We start from the raw sequence: 27,407 nt of genomic DNA on the forward strand, positions 1-27,407 counted from the left end.
CTACGCTCTCCTGTAATTATCATCATAAAGTCGACTTTACGAGCAGTAAGAGCCCTCGTAAAGGAATGCTTCATTTCGCTCTGGGCCACCCATTCCACCACCTTCTTCCCTTCCACCTTTTGAGGTCCCTCGGGCTACACCACCACCTACGAGGAAGCACCTTGGTCTTTTCTCGACCACCTCTCGTCTCGTTCACCCTTCGACCAAGCGCCTTTCCACTCGTGTTCAGTTACCCTTCGACCACATCGGGAACGTTAAAACGGTAGCGAGGGGTACTCTCTCCCTCTCTCTCCCTCCCTCCTCTCTCTTTCTCTCTCTTATTTCACCTTTTACATCCAGCCTCGAAATGTTGCAGATGGTAAAAGTCGCCAGACCTCGGGCGATACGTACTAAAAGTCTTTAGATGAGCAGCAGGAAACTCAAAAGCTGAAGAGAGAAAGAATCTTTACAACTTTAGATGATACAAAAGAATAGAAAATGTGAATAAATATTGAAATAATGGATCAATATTGAATCGATAAATTTAAAAGAATAACAATGATCGTGACATTCGAGGTAATATGAAAAGCAAAAAACGATATCGAAGTCACTACAATTGCCAAGAGTTTAACGAGAATTAAGGTCGCTTGATGACGGAGGAATAGTTGATAAAGGAACGGTACACAACATAACGGTCGAACAATGCCATATATTTTATTAAATCTTATATTTACTGGGTGACCGCCAACTTGTTTACTTTCTAAGATACATAGAGGTCTGCCTCTTCGTTCAGCTCGCATCTGGTGCCTAAGGTAACCACCCTCGTAATATCGAGCTTTCCATTAACGCTTTGTCGTTTAAACGGACTAGCTTCGAAACGCCTTCCACTGTCCATCGTGAAAGACTACGTTTATTTAGAACAGTAGTAAGTGCTCGAATATATAACACGACAATGCCTTTTCTCCTGACCGGGAAAGTCAACGAATCATATGCATTGTTCAATGAAAATCCTTTGAAAAGTACGTCCAACCTAAGTATGGAAATATCAATCGAACGTTCGAAGGAACTCTACTGTTGTTTAAACAAAGACGACTACTGCGAAATCACCAATAGTAGCTTCTCTTGACAATCTGCATTAACTTTCACCGACGCAATCCTGATTGTATAGTTTAGCATACATGAATATAGCTGATTGCACGGTAGTGATCGTTTCGAAAACGAAATGCGGAATAATTAAAAAACCATTTAGTCTCGACTGACGAAATCTCTAGAGTGTTTTGTATTGCTAATGACTGTCCCTTGTGTGAGCTACAATAATGAATGAACCTTTACCATACGATCGGTCTACGACAGGACTTTTCTTAACGATCTACCTTCTCGATAAGATAAAACAAAGAACTGATAATAAGTCTCGTGAAGAGAAGTTTCGATCGTAAGAACTATCGGTAGCCCTTAACCGACTACTGGTACTCGATAAGACTTTTTTCTTCATCTTTACAACCTTATAAATAGTTAGTCATCGCCGTTAAATTCTTCGATAAAGAAAAAGGAATCCGAAAGAAAATACCCTAAAACATTGAGTGTCATTAATCGACAAATACTGAATTTACTGGCTGAACCTCGCAAAGACTTTCTTTCTTTTCTTTTTCTCTTCTTTCGATATTGCCCTGATCGAATTAACGATCGGCTTTGTGCACTCCGTTTGGTACCTGCCAAATGCTTTAATGCCATTATCTTCATTAGAGGCGGAACCGGCGCGGATTACAATACCTAATGAACCGCCTCGTGACGGGCGAAAGCAACTTTTTCCAAGTTCTCTCTCTCTCTCTCTCTCCCTCTCCTCTTGTTCTTTCTCTCTCTCTTTCTCTCGCACGCATTCACTTTACTCCCGTCCTTTTTTCAGTCTCTGAAACCTCTTCTGTCTCCTTCGTCATTTTCTGTGCTTCTTTCTTTCATCTCAGCTTTCGCCTCTCACTAACGTCGTCGGTGGCCAGCAATCTCCTTTTCCCGAGGGCCATGAATGGCAAATAAAAATAAACAAATTTGTTTGTATCCCAAATGCGTACTCCATGAAAAGCCTTTTGAAGAAGAAAAGGAGACAGAATATACTGTACCGAGTATACTGGTTAACTCGGATTTGCAATTTTAATTACATTTCACGAGATGTGAGAGAGCGCGAGAGAAAAGAGGGCTGATGGGTGGAAGGGCGTAAGTTTGGAATTAGCCGACCGGGACAGATCAGCGAAAGGAGAAAAATTCCGACGAGAACAACGGGATCCTTAACGAAAATATCCTTCCTCGATAATTATGGTTGCGAAGTCCATTCGCTAATAAGATGCATCAATAAAAAGATTTCTTTGTTAACACTGTACATACACTGTTGTGTACAAGAAAAAATATCTGTACAGATACTTAATCAATTTTTTATTCTATTAGCTGTAAAGAAAGTCTGAGGTTGTTCGATATCCGACTTGTTATTAGTTATAAACTTGACTATATATTTTACACACTCACCTAGGCAACGTTGTTCCAATGAATTTAACTCCGGTCCTCATATGAACCGAATTCGTAGACAACTAATTAACTCGATTATCACGATATTGAATTAAGTTATAATATTGAAACGAGCCAAAACTCTGCGTATCCGTCACAAGGCGTCTCTTTGAGAATACCAAGGAAGAAAAGCAGGAGAAAGAGGAAAGAGATACAAAAAAGCGACTACTGCTTCCCTTTGACTCCTTCCATTGACCACGGTGCATTAAGAAATATCAAAAACAAAGGAAATGGAAATGGTCGTCGACTTTTCCACAACGAAGAAACAACAACGAGAAGGGAAAACTCGTGATATCGATAAGACAGCTCGTCTCCGAGCTTTTAAGTAGCAAGTTATCCTCCCTAGCAATTTTTTGCTCGCCGTTCGTCGATTCGTCAAAAGAGTTCTAAACAAACGGAGAACGAAAACAAAGAACATAGCTTGATTGTTTGTATCGTCTCTCAAAGAGAACTTTTTTTCGGTATTGCTGCACGTATATGTGTATTTATGTATGCACGTACGTATGTGAGTAAACGTTTAAAGCGAAAGGGTGGCTTTTACTTTTACCTTACTTCTATTCGAATTTATTTTAATTTATTCCGTATTTGTCGTATCGCATGGCAGAAATTTGACTGGTATCTCTTTGAAAAGTTTGACAGGTTCTGCAAACTTCTATTATTGGTCTGCCACATGGGAACGGACCGTCGTTTCTGTTGGGTTCATGCCAACGTCCACGATGTCACAGCGTGTAACGTATTGACTGTTCCCGGCATATCTACGTACGAACAGTTAGCTCTAGTTTGCATGACAGCTAACGTCATTTCGTACAATAGAAGTTCAAACAGTCGCAATCAAAGATTCAATCGGCGATCTGACGTTATTAACACGGTGTGTGCGTGTGTGTGTGTGTGCGTGCGTGCGCGGGTGTGTATGAATGTGTATGTTGGGGTGTATGAGTGTGTGTGAGTATGTGAGTGTGTATGTATGTGTACTCTACATACTACATGTAAGTGTATACATATATATATATATATATATATATATATATATATATATAATGTGTATATGTGTATTTATATATAAAGAAAGATAGAGAGAATTTCTGAAAAAAAAAATCTTGGTGTCCTTCACCTAAATCAATATTTACGAGTTATGTTTACCAAATAGGAAAAGATAGGAGAGACATCGAACGTACGATTTCGACTTTGTACATATACATATATATATATATATATATATATATATATATATATACATATATATATATACATATATATAACACACATATATATATATATATAAAATCGCATGGGCCAACAAAACGTAAGCACGTTTCGAAGCAACGACGAGAAGGAGGAAAAAGGCAAGGAGCAAACGAGACGGTATTCCATAGGGAAGGGATTCGCTGTGGCCCTATCTGCGAATGATTTGTGAATATGCAAGGGCAATGGGACGTCTCCTTCGGGAACGCGACGGTCAAGATAGTCCCCGGCTCCCGGGGCACCTAAAACACGGAAAATATTCGAGTGGACAGCCGCAAATTTATCGTCCTAGGCAGTCCTAAATTTTCCATTACACATCGAATCCCGAGCGTGCAAAGAAAAAGAAATTTGAGTGAAATCCATTGCCGTGGAGAGTCCCTTTACCTTCTTCTCCTCCTTTTTAAAATCTAACGTCAATTTCCTTAACGCTTCGACGAGCCAAACTCATTTTCCAAGGAAATAGCAAAAATACTTTGAAAATAATTCAAGAAAATATAAAATCTTAAATATCTACGATAATAGACAAAAAGTAAAATTTAAATATCTATGATGTTAATGTCTACGATAATATCGGAGCCTCATCAATGAACGTCTACATAATAAATGGACAATAGACGTAACAATGAAAAATGAAATGAGAAGGTAAATACATCGTTGAGAGGAAGATGTTCTTTCAACTGAACAATCTCCGTTGAACTACAAAACTGCATTTATCGTTTTGCCTTCCTTCGTTCTCTTTACCACCCCCACCTAACCTCACCCTCAAGGAAAGGGGTATTTCTTTCGGTCGTTATTATGGCTCTTACGGGTGTTAACGCTTCGCGGCGAATGCCGAGGGTCGGTAATAAAGCCCTAAGAATACAGGGCCGATCGTAAAATGATAATTGCCACCGTAAAGCTAAGTGATATTGAACTTGATGTCGATACCGAACGGCCGAACCGAACAGAAGCGAATTATTATGCGTTGAGAGAAATGTCGAAGGAAGGCAGGTTTCTTATATCTCCTTTCGTTACGACGTCGCTCGCAATGTCCAAGGGTGAATTTTAAAGGATCGGCCAAACGATCCTTCTTCGCTTCATAAATCATCTGGATCTTCGTTCAACGATCTTCCCACAGGTTAACGAAAAGTTAGTTGAAGAACATGTTACGAACAGGAATCAATATGTCTTACTTCAAAATGAAAATTCAATTACGATTTTCTATTTCATTTCAGTTATGCTTTATATTACTTTCTGAGGAAAATGAAAACAAATTAACATAATCGAATCACTTAGTCTTTATATCATTAGCTAATATTCCATAAATATTATCTACTATGTAACTATATATATATATATATATATATATATATACCTGCAAATATATACATACATATGTATACACTAGGTATATATATATATATATATATATATATATATATATATATATATAGTAGAGGGTAGTTTATGAAAAAAATAATTTATAAAAAGCACATAGAACTATAAAAATAAAATTATATTTTATAGTTTGTTTTATTTCTAAAACCATAATACGACTTACTTAGCTCTTTAACCCTTCACTTTCTACTTCTTCTTCCTTTTCTCCTTCCACTTCTAAAATTCTCTTCAACCCTCTCGATGATCCCAAGCCTTCCCGCATTCATTTTGCGATCGAATATGCGTTACCCCTTCGTCCTACGGCAACCCCCACACTCACCTTATACACATAGACACGCGCGCACCCACATATATACGTAGAGGCAGAGGAACACGTTTAACCTCGCGCGCGTTGTAGGAAAGTTTTCCGCAATTTTGCGTCTTCTTGGCAAGAATAATTCATCGTGTCCCGTGAAACTTTTACGATTTCCGCGAACGACGTGCGACGAAACCAACCGAAATCTGGTGATATCGACGTGAGCGCTTACAGCAAGGAAAACCAAGGGCCAACGAGGCTTTGCTGAATCGACTCGACGAAATTATTAAACGATCGTACGAAGAAACGAGAAATAATATAAAGCTCTCCGACCGAAGGTTGAAATATAAGAAAGAAAAGAAGAAAAGAAAAGAAGGAAAGTCGAAAATATACAAAACATATTTAACGAGAACTCGCATAGAAAGTATAATAGATTTTACGAAACGCAAGCAAAAAAAGTGGAAAAGGGATGTAGGTTGAAAAGGATTAAAATGGGCCGTGTCTATAATCTACTTTGCATTTCCACGAACCCTTTCTAAGCGCGGCGACTAATACGGTAATGCATCGGAATCCCCTCAACGGGTGAGGTAGTTTCCGGTAGTCGTAAAGCCGGTTTAAGTAATTCCCGATAGAGGGAAGCTTTCTCCATATAGTTCCTGCTTTGCCTGAATTTTCTCTCTCTCTCTCTCTCTCTCCCCCTCTCTCTTTCATAATAGACAACGAAGATACTTCGTCGATTAGACTGAAGAAAATCTCAGGCTGGTTGTACACAAATTTCTTGACTTTCAATTCAATGTTCGCAAGCTATCGATAATGAATATTTAATTTGTGCTATACTCGCTCGTTGATACCTCGATCATTAACAGGCTGACTGGCAGCATCTCGATCTTCTTCAAAGCTTATGTCAGGGAGAAGGACAAATAGCTCTTCGCTCTTGGGCGAAAGTTTTAGGACAGGGCCGCCGGTGGCGACACGTGTGCTCGCGCAGATTCAGCACGGTCTGACAAGAAAGAACGACAAGAGAGAGAGACAGAGAGAGAGAGCGTGGGTGGGTGGGTGGTAGAGGGAGAAGGGAGAAGAAGAGAGAAAGCATGACATCGCCGACGTAAGGCCTCACAAATTGTTTAACTTTTGTGGGGTGGCGAGTGTCACCGACGGTACAATAATGGCTCTCTGATGCGATTTTAACTTTTCACACTCAGCGTTCCTCAGGGTGGTAGATTCCATCGACGGAATATCGGACGTGGGTACGATAAAGCGCCTAAAACGAAGAGAGAAAAAGATCACTAGGAGGAAAGGAAAAAAAAGTTTCTCGCGAACGTTCCACAAACTCTCGACTTTTCGAATTCCTTTGAGAACGAGAACGACATTCCGAAGACCTTAAGACTTCGGGCTATTTCCTTCATACGTTTTTTTCATTCGACGAAATGTGATCGTTCAAAAATATATAACCAAAAAGTATTACACGTTCGTAATAATTAAAATCGTTACTATTTTTCAAGAAACTAGCAATAGACGAATTAATGATATTTATTTACGAGAAGATGCTTTATGGGAAACATGAGCTAAAACTAAGTCGCTAAGGTTCTCCTATAAGTGCACATACTCTATTGAATGATTCCAACAGACGGAGAAGTTCACTAAGCAAAAGTTCGAGGACGAAATGCAATGCATCGTGGAAACTAGAAGAGGGACTCCGGGAAAATATTAAGCTAATACGAAGAAACACTTGTACGTCCTCCAACCTTTCTCTGCTTCTACGCAATGTCGGCAGGTAATTAGCTATCAAGTTACCTTATACATCCTGCTCGGCTGCATGATGCCTACCTGTTACCTGCCTGCCCGACCACCCTCTACCTAGCTACGGATCCGTTTTCAGACATGCAATTATGTCTGATGGAAATGGAAGACACGTGTGTCTACGTATACCTATATAAAGTATCACGACGAAAGATCGAAAACTAGTACTTACTCTGCTCTCGTTCTTTCTTTAATTCCTTACATCGTCTAAACAATCGAGGGATAAAATCTAATAACCGTGAAAGAATACTTCGTGTTCTCTTCCTCGACAACTAGCTATACATTTCTTTTAATTCGATATTATTTGAAAGGTTCGTCACGATTTAGCGAACCGAGAAACGCCAGCTTCCATCTAGAACAATATTTCTGCTGTTAATCTGGATGGAGTACTTGAGTTAAATACATTACGCGATTCCGAGAAGGTTTTTCTCTTGTCTCGGGCCACCTTAGCGTGGAGGTCCTGCCATGAACAATTTATGGCTTAAAAAAGGGAGGGAGTCTCACCCTTCGGGAGAACAGAAGCAAGGACACCAATGTCGAAGCGGAGGTAGTCCTTTAGTCCTTTCTTCTTCCCTTCACGACGAAACACGAGGGGTCAAACTTCTTGTAAACCATAAAGAGGATTCCCAGTCATTAGATCTTTTCGTTCGAGGATCGCCTGATATCTCTCTTTCTCTCTTTTTCTCTATCCTTTTCTTCTTTTCTAGCTTTTCTACTTCTCTTTCGTAACGTGACAGATTTTTCGTCGACAGGGATTTTCCTGTAAAACGATTAATATCTTTGATTTAAACGAACGAATGAACGAAGGAAAATATCTTGCACATTTTCCAAGGCATTCAACGAACACAGAATCGTAACGTAAAGTTAATCGTACAATAAGGATCTAATCCTGCTTCTTACAACGCAGCCACCTCTATATACCTTTTAATCCACAGGATTTGGATAAACGGCACCGGGCTAGGTAGTCGTAATTTAGGAAAAAATATTAATTAAATGTGTATTAGAGGTTTAATATCCAGAGCAAACTGGATCGATACAACCTTGGGATTCTCGTTATAACCTGCTGCACGAAATGAACTTTTTAATTGAAAAATAAAATATCACGTGACTTCCAAAAATCTTTATTTTCACCGAAGAAACTTTCTCCGCGTTAGTGATATAAATTGGGAAGTTATTGGAACATCAATGTCTCGTGAGTTCGAAAATCAAAAAATCCTCCGAAAGTCGCTGAGTCGGTAAAGAGATGGATCTTTTCGAGTGGTAGAAATCGGGGCCACGAGGACACGGATTCGTGATTTCGTGGCTCTCCCCGACCACCATAGATCACCATGTCGTAGCAATTGAGTTAGGAAGGAAGGAAGGAACCAGTTTGGCAAACACTTCTCTTTCTCCCTTGTTCACTCAGTCTTGGAAGACAAAATTTATGGCTTAAAAAAGTCCCGGACGGGCGAGTTGTTCGCTTTATCTGTAATGTACTGATCTTGCCTTCGTCGAGAATGGCGCGCCCCTTCTTACTTCAAGCGTGGACCTTGCTTGCTTGGACGAAAAGGCTACCCTACGATCTGGATACGGGGCCCAACTTGGTTCGTACATAGGGGTGAGCCACCCCGTGGCTTACATGATTTATATCAAAAGAAAAAGAGAGAGAGAGAGAAAGAATAGCAGCGAAATACGAAGAATCGACTGCAAGCTTCAGAGTCTCCGGACCTGCTGGAGCTTCCGCGGGACTTCGTTTTGATAAGGGTCTACGAATCGTACGATTCTACCCCGGACTTTCCATCGAAAGACTGGATCTACGGCTTTGGCCTCGAAGAAATCTAGCCTCGCAGGTGGAAGGATAGAACGGAAAAGAGAAGGGTGAGTGCAACCGATCAACGCTGAGTCTTTCGATAAGGGGAAACTTGCTGTATCCTTCTCTCTCTCTCTCTCTCTCTCTCTCCCTCTTTCACACACACACAGATACACACTACTATACGAGGTACTATTGGAAAATGTTGAAAGAGAAAACGTAACCTGGCTCGAAGAGAATAATCCTTAGTGTTTTATCAAACTACGGAAGAAATGTTGAATATTCTCTCGATTGTTCTTACCTTCTTTTTTGGTGTTACTTCATCTCAAAAGAAATAATCATAAAAGTCCCGAGAGAAGAGTTTCTGATGTCGTCACGTTGACTTCCTGGCGGTTTTCGTCGAGCTGCATAAACTGTGACGTAATTCTCGTCTCACATAGAAGAAGCAGAAAGGAGGAGGAAGGACTCGGGGGAGTGTCTGGAAACGTTTGACGACATTCCAGAAGCGGATGGAAGAGTCGGGAAAGGAGGTTGTTACGAGAGAACGAGGGAGAAAAGGATAGGGAAAAAGAAACAAGAAGCAAGAAAGAGAGAGAGGGAGAGAGAAAGACAGAGAGAGAGAGAGAAACGGTACCGTCTTTCGTATACGCTTCTGGAAAAGGCTGTTCTAAGTTTCCCAAAGGCGTCCACCAGCTTGCAAGAACTCAAAGTAAGAAGTTGTCTGTGTACTACGTGCAACGGAGGATCTAAAGAGAAAGAGAAGGAAATGGTCGACCGGTTGTGTGGATGACGGATCCGCTAGCGGCCGTCTCAGGGCGAGCAATCACTTAGGCAAATATTCACGCGCGAATACGTCTTCAGCATGTGGGCACCTCCTGCAGTTGTATAAGCAGTCGCCAGGGACGTATGGAGCATAGGGGCTTCTAATTGGAACGCCATGCTTCACCACGTGCTTCCTACCCTGCGACGATCGATATTTCGTTTGCCCTCTCAAAATACTACTATCGCTTTGCCAAAGTAAATAAATCCGAACGCTAAGAGGAGAAATATTAAACTAGTTTAATCGATAATCGAAAATTAATAGTTGCCATTCGAGGACTCATGAAGGATATATCAAGGAGGAAAAATAGATCGAGGGGTCCGTCCGATTAAGCCTAATGAAAGATGGTCGCCTGGAGAACGCTTCAAAGGCGGTCTAGATACCAAACGATTCATCAAGATCCCGTAGGGCTCGAATCTGGAAGCTTCTGCGGTTCGACCTCCTCGACGTTCGACCATAAAGTTCTCTAAGGACTGCCATCAGGATCCTTAAACCTGACTTCGTCAGGTAAGCATGCCACTCCTTTGATGATCTCTCCTCTTGATACGCAAAAGGGTCGCGTCTTAACATTGACAAGACCCTCGCACAAACGAAGCGACTTGTACAGATCTTAACAATTCGATCGCGAACTCTTCCTTCGATACCCAACTCTCTTCTTACGGTGATCGTTTTAATTTCTCTGAATATGTTGAAAATGATTGTATAAAAGCTTTCGCTTTTGATATCATGTTTTAAGTCGATATCAAATATCGCGAAGGGATTGTTCAAAAATTCTTATAAGATAATTTTAAATATAACGAGAGGAAAAGTTGCGAGTACAACGTTAGAGAGTGAGAACCACGAGAGGTAAGAGATCTTCGGCGCATCTGCCGGGCACGATAACAACGATTACTTATGCGTCCCGTGCCCTCCCTTGCAGAAGCTTCCTCCGGACAAGCCCCGTTACTCCGACCTCCCACGTTCTCGACTTCTCTTTGCGGGATGTAAGGGGGAACTGGGATGCGGGTGAGAGAGGTAGAGAGAGCCGGTGTACAGGAGAGGGTGCCGCAAGTTAACGCGAACATATAAATTAGCAGGACATCTTAGCAGGCCGCTTGCAACTTAGTCACGTAGCGGGTTTAAACTTGACAGGAGGTGGATTCTGCCATAGTCAGCCCATGCCACCCTTCACTATAGGCACTGCGTCACCTGACCCCACGGTTCTCTTTCGACGAGTATAGACAAGAGATGGAAAGTTTTCCTGATTATCCCTTTAATTTCTTATCACGTTGTCTACTAGTATTTATATGATTTAACAAATATAATACAAAAATTTCATCGCGATGTTGCGATCTAAACAAATTTGTAAAACGTTCGTGTCCAAGTATTGTCATAGAACTCAGATATTAGATAAACTACGTTACGTCTGGTAACATAGGAAGATTCGCCAGAGGCGAATAATGTACCGATCTTATGCCACATAGGAATATGTCGATAAGAATTGCTCGGAGGTTTGGCCCTCGAGAAAGACAAAGAGAGAGAGAGGGAGAGGGAGGAGGAGGAGGAGGAGGAGGAGGAGGAGGAGAAGAGAGAGAGGATCCAACTTTCGATTTATGGGCTATCCTCTCGTGGGATCTCCGCTCTAGTCCCTAGGATGCGGTCAAAGTGACAGGGTAGCCGATTAGGTGCGCAATACTCTGAAACAGCATCCGAAGCAGCATCTGCGCCGTTCATTGATCACACTCGAAAACGGAAAGTCCACGGAAGGACGTGGTAGAAATTCTAGAAGGGAGAAATGGAGATTATGACTCGACCACGTCAATATCTCCTCTCTCATGGAAACGCGTTGTAGAATAAAAAAAAAAACGTCTCTACCAATTTCAAACTTTTCTTTTCGCAAAACTCAGTTTTCATGTTCCTGCAAGATGTCCAACATTTTCTATTTTTCTTGACTGATTTACGAGAACAAAAAGCCCAAACCTTACTTTTTATCGGACTGATTATTTCTATTATATTAAATTATCTCCATCTTATCTTTAAGAAACAGGAAGTCTCATGAAATATTCTCTTCTTGCGTTCAAGAAAGTTTCTTATTTACCTCGAATGTCTTCTGTAAGCTGTACAACATCATCATGGTAATTGCAACCGAATATTCTAGTGATTAATATCACCCGTCATTAGAATCGTACCACAAGACGTTCTCAAGATTACGTATCAGATATTATAATATCAGACATATTCTGTATGAAGAATTTAGTTAACAGGTATCATTAATCGTTTTTGCTATTCCAAAATATATCTAATCAGATACGCAAGGGAGATAAACGCACAAAATTAAATCTAGCATACCGTTACTAGTATAGATAGCCATGGGACAATGTTTTCTTATAATTAATGCGTAGGGGTGGACTGAATGGACCGATGTAGCGCCTGAGGAGAGAAAGGGTGCAGCTAAGAACAGAGGGGCAACCTTCTAAACTCTGAAAGCATTCAAGGAATTCCTCGCTTATCCTCCCCCTTTTCCTCCTCTACTGGCCTGCTAGAATGTTGCGGCGTTATTGGCTACGTTTATCATCCTCTTTGCAGGAAACACACGAAATCTTCTCGCGAAAGACGTTAAAACGTAAGTACACGAGAAAGCACATAACATTAGGGTTAATTTTCGTATGAAAATGAAACGCGAAATTTTTGAGAACATTTTGGCATTCGATCTTCCAGAATCTCTCTTTTTCTCTTCGAAACCAACAGAGTTTCGGCTTTCTCTTTTTCCCTTTTCCTTCTTCAATAGCACGACACCCTCCTTCTTCCCTCTTGCGACCTGACTGCCTGGCTGCCTGACTGTCTGACTGCCTACCTACGTGAAATTGCACGGCGGTCGGATTTAATTATGTCTGGAATTCGGTGCTAATTAAGTTTGATCGAACGAATTCACGGGTTTGTTACCGAGTTCGCTCCGCAATACTTACGAAACAAGGGTACACCTCGCCGCCGACATAATGCAAATTAAATTACACTCTATATATGCTGACCAGTAGGAGAGAAACCCTTCGACGTGAAGTCCACGCATTCTTTCTCGTTTTGACCAACGAAACGAATGAATTTCGAGGAACAACGAGAGTGCTTCGAGTAAAAGGTCTATCTCTTTAGAAATTTCATTTCAAGAGTCGAAAAGAAAGTAGGTACGATTCCACAGTTGTTTCCATTTCAACGAACAATTTTTCTACGCAGCCTTACGGAAAGGCAAATACACGGTCTGCAGGAAAGGCAGAAGAGAGAGAGAGAGAGAGAGAGAGAGAGAGAGAGAGACAGAGAGAGAGAAAGGAAGCACGGAAGTCTAGAGAGGGTAGAGATAGAGGTGGCACCCTCTGGCGCAGTGGGTTTACCCCCTGATTGGATGAATATTAAATTTTGGTCACTGGCAAACAACCACCTCGCTTCCCGGTCGCTAGCTCTTTCGGTCACGACGATTGAAATATGTATCCACCGGCAAGTCAAACATCCCGTCGAAAGTGCATGACCGCCTACGTGATTCGAATTCGACGAACGAATTTGGTGGAAAACACGTGTAATCCGGGATTGACATGGAAAATGAATAATTACGTATGAAATCGTGATATGGTGACGAATAAAAAAAAACAAACAAAAGAAAAAGAATATCAAAATAAAATGCACGATGTTCGTAACGTATTACACAAATTCAAACGACGATGATACGAACTTAAAAAAGAAGAGACTCTCGTAGGGTTCCTCTTCTCTTCTCTTCTTTTCTTTTCTTTTCTTTTCTTTTCTTTTCTTTTCTCTTCTTTCGAAAGTGTAATTGCCGAGGATGAGACAGGACTTTCGAAAGAATGTAATTACGTATTACGTTTTCTTGCGCGACTGCGAAGTCATCAATCGTCCTTCCGCGGCGTCGATTATCGCGACGGTTACGAAGACGAGGCAGCAATTATCTTGGAGAAATTAAGGACGCGGGCTGGATAAGACGGGGCGGGCTGCGAAGGGCGATGTGAAGAGGAGAGAAGCGGAGATCTTGACAGAACAGGCGCGTTTCGACAAGAAGGGTGGTACGCTTAATTTCATAGACGTGGCGTACGGGGCCATACGAGCAAGAACAATCGAGCCCGGGAGCGTGTGCAAAGGAGGGGGTTGACCGAGGGTAGGCTTCGCGTACTTCCAAGGGATAATTACAATAAGCAGCCCTCGCTGCCCTTACCTCTAGGTTGCTCTAAGAAATCCGTTCTACCAAACTGTATATATAATCTCTCGAGTTTGCATCAAGAAAACGGGTTGACCCATCTTTAATATAACAAAATAATATGTTAGGTGACTGATAAAAAATATCAATGAAGTTTTTATACGTCGTATCTTCAATTAACATCAGCAATCCGACCATGGGCTAATATTGATTTTTTCGTAGAATAGAAACTGAAAAAAAAAAAACGAAAGAATTATTTCCACATGCGTTGTCGTTGCTTCTCGCTATACGATAAATATTTTTCTCTAATGGCACGACGACAGTAACTTTTCACACGATAAGTACGACGGGGCTCAAATTTTTCATTAAACTCGACTCGTAAAAGAGATTGAATTACAAGTTGGGGTTATACCGTATCGAGCGAAAAACTCTCTGAATAACTCCAAAAGCAAATGTATTTTCATTCGTATGTACATATACGCATACGTACGGTACACACACGTATTTCTGCATATTCATCGCGTGTCTGCTACGAACCCATCAATTCGCTACTTTCTGAAAACGAGCGCATCGCAAAGCGCAAACTTAACGGTGCGTCGCGCCACGATAAAACATCGGCAAATTCGCGCGATTGAATTACAGTTTAATTAACTCGTGGGCAATTAAGGTTCCTGCCCAGCTTTACTCGCACGTTGAGGCGTGTATGTGTGCGCATGCACTCTCTCTCTCTCTCTCTCTCTCTCTCTCTCTCTCCCTCTCTCTTTCTCTATATTCTCGACGATCCACCACTGTTCACCTATAACGAAACGCTTTCCGTCGAATCTCGTTTATCCGCGTACTCGGTGGTTTCCAGAAGCAAGTTTCGAGAGCGCTCGCGATTTCATCGGAAACTTTCACATCCCTCGATCGCTTCTTTTTTCTCTCGTACTCTTTCTCTCTCTCTCCCTCTCTCTTTCCCTTTCTCTTTCTCCGCCACGTTCCGTCTCTCTAGTACGGTACGCTGCTAACGGGCATTTCGTTTCGAGCGCATGCATGCTCGAAATTACACGCTAATGATGAGGAGGAGGCAGAATAATTTGAATTTTTAATTAAAGTTAACCAGATAACATACATATTTTTCGCTGGATCGCGCTTTATCCAACGCTGTGATAGCGATATCATTGTCCTTTGATTTTAGTCCGCCTATATAATAAAAATACGCTATTGTTCATTATCAGTATAACGATGAAAAATGGTTTATTGTTCGTTATCCACTGAATGTTTTATTTCAGATATAGAATTTAATTCAAAACTATTGCATAAAGTGTCTATTACGTACATAATAAATTGCTATACCTAATTATACCCATACCTACTTCAATTGAATTAGAGCATAGTAGATATGCGATAAAGGGTCGACAAAGGCAACGAGAGAAATCTGACCGACTCTGGTGGCTCGGCAAAGGACGAGAAGGAGGATACGAACGACTGGACCAATGATATTTCAAGATGGTATGTGCACGTATCGTAATAACGCGTAGGTAGTCTATACTCGGATGTAGTTAGTCAACGGGAAGCCATAACTGCCGCGTAGGCGGCCGATTTAACGACGAGTGAATAATTACAGGACTTTACGGTCCGTTGCTAGAGAGCTTCGTAGAATAGAGGAGCGTTAGCTACTACACTCGCAGTTATATTTACGGTCCAACGATGACGGCAATTTCGGTTTAGAAATCAAAGAGAAAATCGTTGACACTCGAATCTAATCTCCTTACGAGTTCAACGAAGATTCATAATCTTTCATCTGTAATGTTCAACACGATCACTTTTTCATATATTTTCTTATTATATTATCATTATCGTTTCTAACAAGAGAATAATTTCTATTTAAAAACGTGATATTTCCTCGAGCTTACTGGTCTCGTTAAATTAATATGAAGGTGAAAATCGGATAAGTTCGTTCTTCTGGTACGAACATTTATAATTAAATGGTGTTGTTACTTATTACATTGAAGTTCCCGAAGAAACGGAGAGAGATCATTAGTGGAGGTAAGATTGCGGTTGCTTGGATAATCCCTTCAATAATATAAGTCGATGAAAGAAGAGCGGGAGAATGAGCTCAAACACGAGTTTGTGGAACATGCGTTTCGGTAAAATCTTTAATTACGGTAGGTTGCCTTGATGCATTTTGATAGAAGAAATAAGAAAAGAATATTTTGCAAAATAATGTCATAATCGGAAAAATGCTTCGCGCATTGATGGGATATAAGTCGAGGTGGTCGCGTGGAAAGGTCGATATCGAAGGGTACGAAAGGGCAGGTGCCGACGACACAAGGAGGTGTGTGTCGCAAGGAGTGTCGAACGGCCAGGTCTCGTGACAAATAGAAGCTTTGTGTCGCGACAATGGGGAGTTTATTTCCGGGCCGGCTGGGGCTACAATGTAGGCACTATACTGTAATTAAATTCCCAAACCCAAGGATTCGGAGGTTATAGAGGAGCCAAAGCAGAGAGAGAGAAAGAGAGAGAGAGAGAGAGAGAGAGAGAGAGAGAACGTGGGTCGGCAGACTGAAGTAGAAGAGAGGAAGGAGGTGGAGAAGGCAGAACCTTAGCATATTGCATACTGACCACTCCGCAACGCTATGGTCTTTCCTACGGCAGACGCCATATTGTTTGCCGTATGTTCCTTCCTTCCTTCCTTCCTACCTTCCTTCTCGCTACTCTCTGGCTTGTACCAAAGCTAAGATGAAACGAATTCCACTTACAAATTCCATTGTCCGAGAGGAAACGGAGATCGGTGGTGATAAGCGTACGCTACGTACTCAAATACGTTACAAGAGAGGCTTCGTTAATAATGTAATCTCATGCAGTTCCTCTCGTAGATAATAATCAAGCCATGTGAAAATCAAAGGAAATTGAACGAGTCAAATATATCGACTACCTCGATTCTTCATTGCTGATCGTTTCCCTAAAGCTACGAAAATGTACGATCCATGTGTAAAGTAATCGATTAATTTATCTTATCAATTGTTTTAAATTATTACACCTAAAAATAAGCAATATACACATTTTATAATTTAAAATACTACCACATTCTTTTAAAGCTGTTATTAATGGACGATATAATCGGACATACTTTTAACATATATTACCTATCACGGAGGTTTACAAACTTTCTTACCGATTTGCAATCTATAATGTAATCAATCCAAAATGTAATAATAATTATCAACGAAATACAAAGTTTCCTGCCTCAACGTTTACAAAAATAATTATAGAATCGAATATACATTTCATGTAGTAGCATTATTTAAAATCTCAATCAGTTATAGAAAAGCAAATAGCTTCTCAAACATTAGGATAACCGTCCGTATCGACCTAAAAAATAGATTCTTGAAGCTTAGTGATCGTCTCATACGAAAAGTAAAAGACATCCCAACGTTCTCTTCTTACCATCTTTCCCTTCTTCGAGAAAAGGGTTCTTCGAATAATCTATATTGGAAGGTGCTAACTGAAGTATTATGTACTCTAGCTTCGAAGCAGCAAAAGAAGGGATCTCGCTTGGTATAAACTAGGATGAGGGAGAAGGAAAAGACAGAGAGAGAGAGAGAGATGTTGCGAACGGAAAGTTTGATCCTGCTGTTGAAGGTGGATGAACTTTATTGTCGCTCGTAACGTCGGAAGGTGTACGTCGAAAAATAGATAGGACGACGTAAGTTATCCCTTTTAAAAAAAAATCGTTGACCTTTCGAGTGTAGAATTGATATACAAAAGGATTAACGCTACGTATTGCGTTCTAATTTCATTTTTAAGCTCCTTTTAAAACTCTTCGCATGTTCTTAGGAAGATACCAACATGCAAAACATTCATCAGCAAAGTTCAATAGAAAAGAATTGTATAATCGTGTAATTGAATCGATTGCTTAAGTAAACGAAATTATTCGACAATAAGTAGGAAGATAGCAGAATAGAAGAGATCGACAAAGCATTGCATTAACCAAGTTCGAATAGGAGAGAGGGAGAGAGAGAGAGAGAGAGAGGAAAATGAGAGACAAATACAATTCCGTATTAATTTTCCAATAAGGTATTACGATTCTCCAATATCTTAAAGTTACATATCGATATTATGCTACATATGACACATATTCGTAAATTAACAAAACAGTTAAGGTTCTCTTAAAGTGAGTACATCGTGATAAGAAGGAAGAAATGATCGCTTTTATTCTCGATAGTATTAACAAAGTACGCCGATTCTTGATTCGGTTTTCGTTCGAGACGTCAAAGTAAGCCGGGATCACGCGTCTTCGTGAAACAGAGATGGAGTTTTAATGCGGAGCAAACACACATATAAATCCCAAGCTGCCGAACGTGAGAACGTGTAAGTCTTAAGAGCAAGAGAGATGCTAGGGAAGAAGGTAGAAAGATAAGCATGCGGAAGGGAGCTATCTAAAGAGAGAAAGAGAGAAGGAGAGAAGTAGACGAAAACGTTCGTGCGCGGCTTGTCAGAACGGGGTTGGCTAAAATGAAAGTTGGAGCCACGGCTTGCCGCAGCAAATCCGGCTTGATTAAAACACCGTAGGAGGAATCCCTTACCCCTTTCGCTCTTAGCCACCAGCCATGGTCCCTATACCACCCCCTTTATTTCGACCTTCTTCGGTCGCCAAGGAGCGTGCTTGCGCACGCGCACGCGCGCACTCTCACGCCAAAGTATAATCTTAATGCAGTCTTATACGAAGCGGAACGAGGCTATATTTCATTATAACCCCGCAGTCCTTCCGGAGCCCTTCGCGAACCCTTTCCATTTCGACTACTATAAGCGTAAGGGCGACTGGGATTTTCCTTCAAGATATCGTCCTTGCCTCGAAGAAGGGGCCTTCGTCGTTTGGAATCTCCTCTCTCTTTCTCTCTCTCTCTCTCTCTCTCTCTCTTTCTATAGTTCAAGGTAGATGATTCGAAAAGAGAAAGAGAGAAGAAGGGGTGGGTGGGGTGAGGAGGAACGGAGGATTGTAAGTATCGAAACGGCGACATTGGCTAAAGTGCCTCGCCGTAATGCCTTCCCTAATCTTTTCCCCATCCTGTCGAAAAACTACCCGTTTCTCGCAAAATGGGGGTGTAGAAGGTAACAGAGTAGGGCCGCCGAAATTATAACTCATGATCGCGTTTGATAATAGAGATGGGTCGTGACGCTAAGGAATTAAGGGGTATGTCGATAGATTCCCGATAACTCTTCGAATAACTTTCTTCCTAACAAATATTTCGTTTCTCTCGTTTTTTTGCTTTTTGGTTATTTTTCTCGTTCTTCGGTCTGAATAGAGCAAGAGTAATTATGATACTCGGATTCATCGGCAGGTGATATACAATTATTTGCAATAGAATATCAAACACCGACGTCGATTAAAACGACCGGTGAAAGTTGCCAACGAAGGAATAAGGTTGACGGTTAGGGGAGACATCGCGGCTCGAAACTTAAGGGGGTAAAAACGGGAGTATATTTACGATGTTACAATGCCCTATGGACTAATCCTCGCCCCGGGCATTACCTAGACCGATCGAACCCTCTTGCTTTTCCATGGAATGCAAGCGTACTTTAACGCCAGAGGAAGTTAGATATCCCTAAGAATCAATATCGTCTTTCGTTTTCTAATAGGAATTGCGAGAAAGTAACGTGAAGGTGATATAAACGAAAAAAGAAACAGAAAAAAAGGAGAAAAGAGCAATAAGTCGTAATACGATTTTTCCCTTTAAAATACTTTCGAGAATTCATCCGAGGTCTGACTACCTAATTGACACGATTTTTATAAACTCCCCTTGTCGAGGGTTAAGCCAGCTTTTGTACGATCGTCGTCGGGGTACGCTCTTGAATCCTCCCATTATATCAAAAGAATGCGACAATACCAACTCATAATTGCCCTATTATGATGATCGTTTCGCGTGAAAAGGTTCGTTTCCTTCGCGTTAAGAATTATTTACTTTATTCCCAGCAGCATAGGACAAACACACCGCGGAGAGTAATAAATCATGAGTAATAAACAGATCTCCTTAAGAGGATTTACGAGACTAGCTTTCTAGTATTTTGACAGCGCTTTTACGATTTAACAGAGGATTAGCGTTTACCCAAACAAATACCTTTTTCAGGGACTGTTATGAAAGGACCGAAAGGACAGATTTGGTTAACCCTATTCGAATTCCAAAAAATGTTAACGCTTTATATATTTAACAGAAAAGATCATCTCTTTGTGCTAGGCTTCGCGAACGAAAAAGAAACAAATTATGATACAAGAGGGAGTCAAAATTTATTCGTATGAATAATTTTGTTTTCTATCCTTAGTTAAGCCTTCTAGAACTAAAATAACCAAAGAAAAACGTCCTTGCTAACACACATTATATAAAGCGTACAAGAGAGAAAATCTTGAAGAAAGGCCGAAGGAATATAATCGTAATGGTAATCGCGCCCCTAACGACCCTACAAGTGAAGTCAGAGCAGATTTAGCATTAATATTCTAAGAACGTTGCGCGGAAGCCAACGGGTCTTAACTTCGGTCTTTGTAATAAAGAAATCAGCAGGGAGCAGAAAATGATAGTCAGCTGGTGACTTTCCCACTCCTTGCCGGAAGAAACAATGGTAAGATGATTATTCTTTAACGCTGGTAATATTGAGTGGTAGCTATATAATATCGAATACATTAGGAACAATTTATATTGATAAGAAAACGTTATCTTCCGATTACATTAAGCACCTGCTATTAGTACTATTGGTTCGTAAACGATTCGAACTTTTGATATTGAACATTCCAATTTATTCTTTCTTTTTATCGTTCTAGCATTTATTTAGTAAAAATATTTTTATAATGCGAATAAAAGAAGAGAAGAGAGACCGAAGATATACATGCAACACCCTCTAAAGTCAACCCTTCGAACTCCATAGCCAGCAGTCGCCTTTATTGATTTTACAAATTCTCTTTTCTACGTAGAATCTTTATCTACTAATTTTATCTTTGTAGAACAAATTAGTAGCAAAGAGTAAAACTTTTAACGAACAGATATTAATCTTACGTAGACTTTTGAAAAAAGTCTAATTCAATTATATCGTCTAATTTGTTTTCTATACAATGATGAACTACAACTATCTAGGAATATTTCAAAGCATCGATTACCGTCTCGTAAAAACTATATGATAGTTCGTAACTTTGATTTCACGCTATAGAATTTGTCTTATTCAAAACGTCACAGAATCCCTTAGCCTTCTTCTCCCTATTCGCCGTTGGCTAAATAGCTAACTTCGCATAACTATCCTAATAGATTATGATTATTGTGGAGGAAAGCTCTGATTTATGCAATTATCATAAATTCAGACCTGCCCGCCGTATCCTCAAGGCGCTTCTCCTAGAGTCCCATTCACAAAATTTCAATAGCAAATTATATCCCTGTAAAGTACGCGTCACCATTTTCGTAAAAGATCTTTTGTACGAGAAAAGGTCATTTCTCGTGAGTTCTTTATCACTTGTTTTCGATATTTTCTTTGTATTTCATATACCTATACGAGAGCAAAAACTCATTATAAAATATACGATAAATTTATAATAATGTTTGGAAAATGTTAGATCCATTCACGAGGTTGGATATTGATTATTTATACAAGTGCTATCTAAATAAAATAAAATAAAAAAAAAACATTGTATTAATCGTACAAAAACTTGTCGATTTGTACTAATTTTTGGTCGGTAAAAAGAGATCTCTACTTTATAGCTTCTACTTTATCGACGAACAGTATTTTACTTGTGCTTAGATATACAATTACCATCCACTAAGAGGTATTAATACCGACATGAATGTCGGTAAGTGACTATCCCAGAGGGTAACTATGATATAAATTATTATTCAAAATAATGATAAATTGTTTATTCTTAAAAAATAAAAGATTATTTAATATTTTGAAATATTATATAAGCGATATTGATCATAATTTTTATTTTTTCGTATTAGAAGACTTACTGAAGGTAGGTAAAAGAGATCTCTACCCTAAGCAATCCCATCGACGGTTTTCCTTCGACATTCGTACTCAAGACGTTTTTACTCGTAGCAGCGCCGCGAAATTCTTACGGCAAGCGTATAAAATATCGCATGAATAGAAGTTCCATTCCACCCCCAATTATCTCGGCTGAACTTTCCCGACAACTCCCAAGAGGGTTGAAACGAATCAGAACTTCTCGAGAAACTTTAAAAATCGTTATTTTGCTGAGGTAGCGGTATCTTCGGCGAATCGTCTATATATTCTTTAGCTATTCACGGATTTAATCGCACAGAACTGTGTGAAAAAAACGAGAGATAATACAAAAAGCAAGTAGAAAAATTTATCATAAATAACAATACATTTATAGAAATAAAACTGCATATTTTATTTTAACTAGAATTAATATCATTGTACTCTAAAACGGATTAAAAGAGATGAAAGGAATCATTAACGAATGTGTTAAAGTATGAATGCGTTGGTGATAAAGTCGAAAATTATCTGCTTCGTTGCTCGTCACCGGGTTTGGCTTACGTAGACATTTATACGAGTAATAACAATATCCCACGTGCTGAATGATCGATAAAAAAAGAACAAGTCTGACAAAGTGAAACGTCAGCGGTTTGTCGTTACAATCGTTTCGCTTTACGTTCCCTGGCAAACCTATCTTTTTTACGTCTCTTTTACAATTTTATAGCTAAACTTTTATCAAAGAACGCTACTATCTAATTCGCGAAAAATCGCACGAACGAATCGGCACGAAGTTCCATAAAGAAAGAAAACAAAGGAAGAGTCCCGATAAGTCGGAACTTATAAAATGCATATAAGAAGAGAGAGAGAGAGAGAGAGAGAGACGGAGAGAGAGAGAGAGAGAGAAAGAGAGAGAGATCGATAGTTCTCCCCTTTTATACAACTATTTTTATCCGGCTACAATCTCTCGCTAGATAATTATATTTCAATCTTGCCGTTCGACGCGACGAAATTGAAAGTCCATCGGTTATATTCATTTATTCGCTTACCTTTTTCGGTGTAGGATGCAAAACGGTGATTGGCACTTGGCGAGGAGTAGAAATCGGCAGTGACCGAGTTGGTTCTTTCGTTGAAAATTGCGATGGCTTTGTTTCTCTACTGGATGGCAATTCGAGAAGATGTTGTATCGAATGGTTCTTTCTGGTCTTCTTCGACGCCATCCTATTAAAAAAAAAACAAAAGATAAAGAAATAAAAAAAAATACATAATGATTTTACAATATATATAAAATAAATACTTAGACGATGTCCTGACATAAAACTTATAGACGAAGATAAACATTTACATAACATTAAAAAAATCTTAATCTTAATCTATTAACAATTGTTAAGCTGCAAATAAACTTTAATAAACAGAAGCGATAAATCTTAATTCGGATGTCACACGTGCATAAACGGCTTTTCGTAGAAACATCGCAGCATTGGATATCGGTTGAAACTTTCGCATTTAACTTTTCCGTCCTGTTGGGGAAACGACCAACAAAGCTCATCACTGGAAAGTTTTCCGAGACAAGGACGACCGAGCGAGGCGAGAGCGAGATGTAGCGTGGCGCGCGCCGCTAGGACCTAAGTATACCTACATACACGTCTACGAGCAAACCCTCGATATACCGGGTGTCCTACTATATACATTTCTAACCGAAATAAAGAATTACTAAATAACGACTGACATACAATTATACGTACATAAATTCAATATTTGTACACAATATTTGTACACAAAAGTCTTTTGTTCAAATTTACGAATGAATAATATAATATGAATGAATTACGAATAAATAATATTCGCTTAATGTATAACGTTACAACTACGCTGTAATAATTTCTTTTTCCATTTAATACGAAAGATAGAATGGAACATACAATTCCGATGAATAACAATATGAAAACAATGAAAGAAAATTTCAAAAAAATAAATATCTTCGATGTCAACGATAAATACATTTCTCCCTCGAAATATCGATCGTTCCATGTAAATCCATTCTTTCGAGTTTCAAGAAAAGAAATCTAAAAAATTGAAAGAAAAAATTGAAGAATAACGTAAGATGTGTTCCGCACGAAAATCGGCTTCCCTACATGTAGGAATACTATATCGTAAAAGTGTCGGCGTTCATATGTATATGTACATGAGAGAAGAATAGAAAAGGGAAGAGAAACGTGAAGGGATGAGTCGTGCGCCCAACATCCGAACATCGTTGGGGTAACTCACCTCGAACAGTCGCTAAAGTTTCTCTCCTCCTTCGTGTTTACGCACGCGCCAAATCGTACAACACATACGTCCTGGCACGTGCATATTGTTCTACGCGCATGTCCATTCTCTAAGCTAGTGTGTGTATGTGTGTGTATTTGTATCCGTGTTCACACGAGGCCGACGAGATTACGACCGTGACCTTACCGACAGATTCGTGGACCGAGTAATTCTAGGAAGAATTTCAAATAGAACATCCTGAAAAAAAGAGAATGATCACGGTGAATTCAAATGATTCATCCAAAGTTTTTACGATATTTTTATACTTATCAACGAAGATAAACATTGAATTTTACTTATTCTTTAATAAATTAACGATCGTTTGGCAAAACAGAGTTTTAATATACATAGATGGAAAATCAGAGATCCGATATCTCGATATACGTATAATTCAACGATTCTATGAAAAAGGGCATTTCGAACTTTACGATCAATATTGATGTTAATTAACTAATCTATTCGTTCAAAAGAAAATTACGTGGAATGCACAACGAATGAAATGTGTGGCAATTAGCTCTAAGCACTCGACTTGTCGCAGAGTGTATGCTGTTGGTTTTAATCAGACAGCTCGCTCGTTCGAAATGTATAACATTTTGATGAGATCAAATCGAAGCGAACCGTTTCGATTGCGTTCTTGCTTCTCTTAAAATCGAATCAATGATTCATTTATTAAATCATTAAAAAAGTTACAAAGAGTGCTGTTATTAACAATGAATTTCATTCTATGAGAGTGAAAATTTTGATTCCAAGCTTCGTTCGAATAACAAACGTATTACAGATTTCAACACTTTGACATTCATTTGTACTGTTTAAAATTAAATAGAAAAAATTACGAGACATGTAACATCATTTGAAATATAGATTTTTATATAACTCTTGAGATCATGCGGAATATCCCTTTAGCTTCGAAAGAATGACAGGAAGCATCGACGAGAATGCACATGCAGTACAATACCAAGAATCTACTTAAAGTATAAGAAGTACACTTTCAATCAAGCAAATCTATAACTCAGTCTACCGTGAAGTATGTACTCATTACGACACAATAATAGATTATTATGTTATACTTTTTCGCTTATTTGTGATATACATTCATCCTTCACAAAGCTGATATAGAAATAGAACAAGGCCTATGAGTGAATGAAGAGATCGATTTGAACATTATGGTCCAGCGATGTTGTCGGAGTGAAAACGATCTCGTACTGTTCTATTCCGTCTGACTATATTTATCATAAAAATTTCTAACTTCGGGATAACGGCGTTTCCAATAATTAACTCGAGAACAGCTAATTACAAGGACGAAAATATAGCAAACATTAATCCATAGCTACATATTCGCTCGTCGGATCGGTGATCAAATCTTTGCAAACTTTCAAAGTCTCGAATGACTTGGAAGTAGAAAGATGAAAGAAAAAGAACGAAGATGGAGATAAAGGAGGAGGTGGAAGAGGTGAGGGGGCAGAGGAAGGGAGGAGGAGGAGGAGGAGGAGGAGGAGGAGAAGGCGAGCAGTACGTATTTCAGTCATCCGGGCAACTTTTGCAAGTTTAATGCCCGGGCGCTCGAGTAATTTAACACGACGAAATTAACTTTTCAGTTTTACCAAAGTTTCCTGGCAACTTAACCGCGCCTTTACCTCCTCCAAGCCCACCTCCCGTAGACTCGCTGCCTCCACAAACTCCTAGCACCCTCACCCTTCTCGTCTTTCACCTATACGAAGACTCGAGAGCAACTTTTAAAACGCTCCGTCGTGGTAACAACTGCGCGGCACAGCGCGGAGCGCTACCAAACTATAATTCCACCCTTAAGACCCAGAGTTTACGACGTAAACTTTTCCGCTCGCGAGCAGTCGCGATGGGGTGATGTCGATACTTCGATTTCGATGGAAGAAAAAAGAAAAAAAATTGAGAAGGAGAGAGGGAGAGAGAGATAGAGAGAAAAGAATGAGAGAAAAATATAGAGAGAAAGAGAAAGAGAAAAAGATTTGTGCGTAAAAACAATCAAATTGCCGAAGCGATAGAAAAGTTTTGAAAGGTGACTCGTATCGATACTTGCGTCGAAGGAAACCCAACGAAAATGATTACTCGAATTTACCGACTTACATCCGCGATATCGAATAAAGTATTTCGTATCTATAAGCTTACAAACATAATTTATATAAATTTTCGAGGAGGTTTAGTGTATCCGCTCTTAAGAAATACGATAGCATCGATATCGAAGAGTAATGCAGCGTAATGTTGAAGATCTAACGACTTTACTTAAGTATGCAATCGGTACATTGATAGTACACTTCGCAATAACCGAAATACATATACGTATACATATATATATATATATATACACATACACACACACACATATATATATAATATACATATACAGATATGCCTCCGATAATATTCCTATTACTACGATACCGTCACAAACATTAACAAGAGCTCGATTTCTTCGCTGATTTATCAGCAATCGTATCGTTGACACGCGAACGATCGGTGAATTTCTAATTCGCCGTTACGGTTTATCGAATCGATATTCTATTAATCGTACGTCCGTAGCGTGACCGTAAAGTGTGCAAATCGAAACGAATACATCAAATCGAGATTACTTTTATCTTTCTGGTATTTCTCCTCGCTCCTTTTGCCAACTCTTCTCTCTCTCTCTCTCTCTCCCTCTCTCTCTCTCTCTCTCTCTCTCTCTCTTTCCCTCTCGTTCTCTTTCTCGTTCTCTCTCTTTCTCTCTCTCTCTCTCTCTCTCTCTCAATCTCTCTCTCTCTCTCTCTCTCTGTCAGTAGCATGGTAAAGCGGCAAGAAGGGTCTCGGTCGATCGACTTTCGAGTTCCGATCCGATGACGGTAGCTTGGCAATATTTTTCCGACTAGTTTTGCGTAGCTATTACACCCGCACGATTGACTTTCCGTTACTTCCAACTTTCCTCTTTCTTTTTCTCTTTTTCTTTCTTTTTCGAAGATCTCTTTTCGCCAAGAGTCAGCAAGACGATTGCCGAACGGATACGAAAACTCGAGATTCGCGGCTATTGCTCATTCCGAGATGTCAAGTCTTCCGGTAAACAAAGACTCTAATGACGAAAAAAGAAAATTCTTCTATTTGCATCGTTCGGAAA

General features: G+C 39.7%; 1 protein-coding gene across 1 annotated transcript in view; it reads right to left on the minus strand.

Annotated features, from left to right (window-relative positions):
• LOC127067902 (mucin-5AC-like) overlaps positions 1 to 27,407 on the minus strand; it is a 234,005-nt gene that overhangs the window by 201,858 nt on the left and 4,740 nt on the right. The window contains exon 5 of the mRNA XM_051003315.1: positions 23,032 to 23,203. Coding sequence (XP_050859272.1) covers positions 23,032 to 23,203 — 172 coding nt within the window. The remainder of the gene's footprint in view (positions 1 to 23,031; positions 23,204 to 27,407) is intronic.

This window comes from Vespula vulgaris, chromosome 1 (assembly GCF_905475345.1).
Source record: "Vespula vulgaris chromosome 1, iyVesVulg1.1, whole genome shotgun sequence".
Classification (NCBI taxonomy): Eukaryota; Metazoa; Arthropoda; class Insecta; order Hymenoptera; family Vespidae; genus Vespula; species Vespula vulgaris.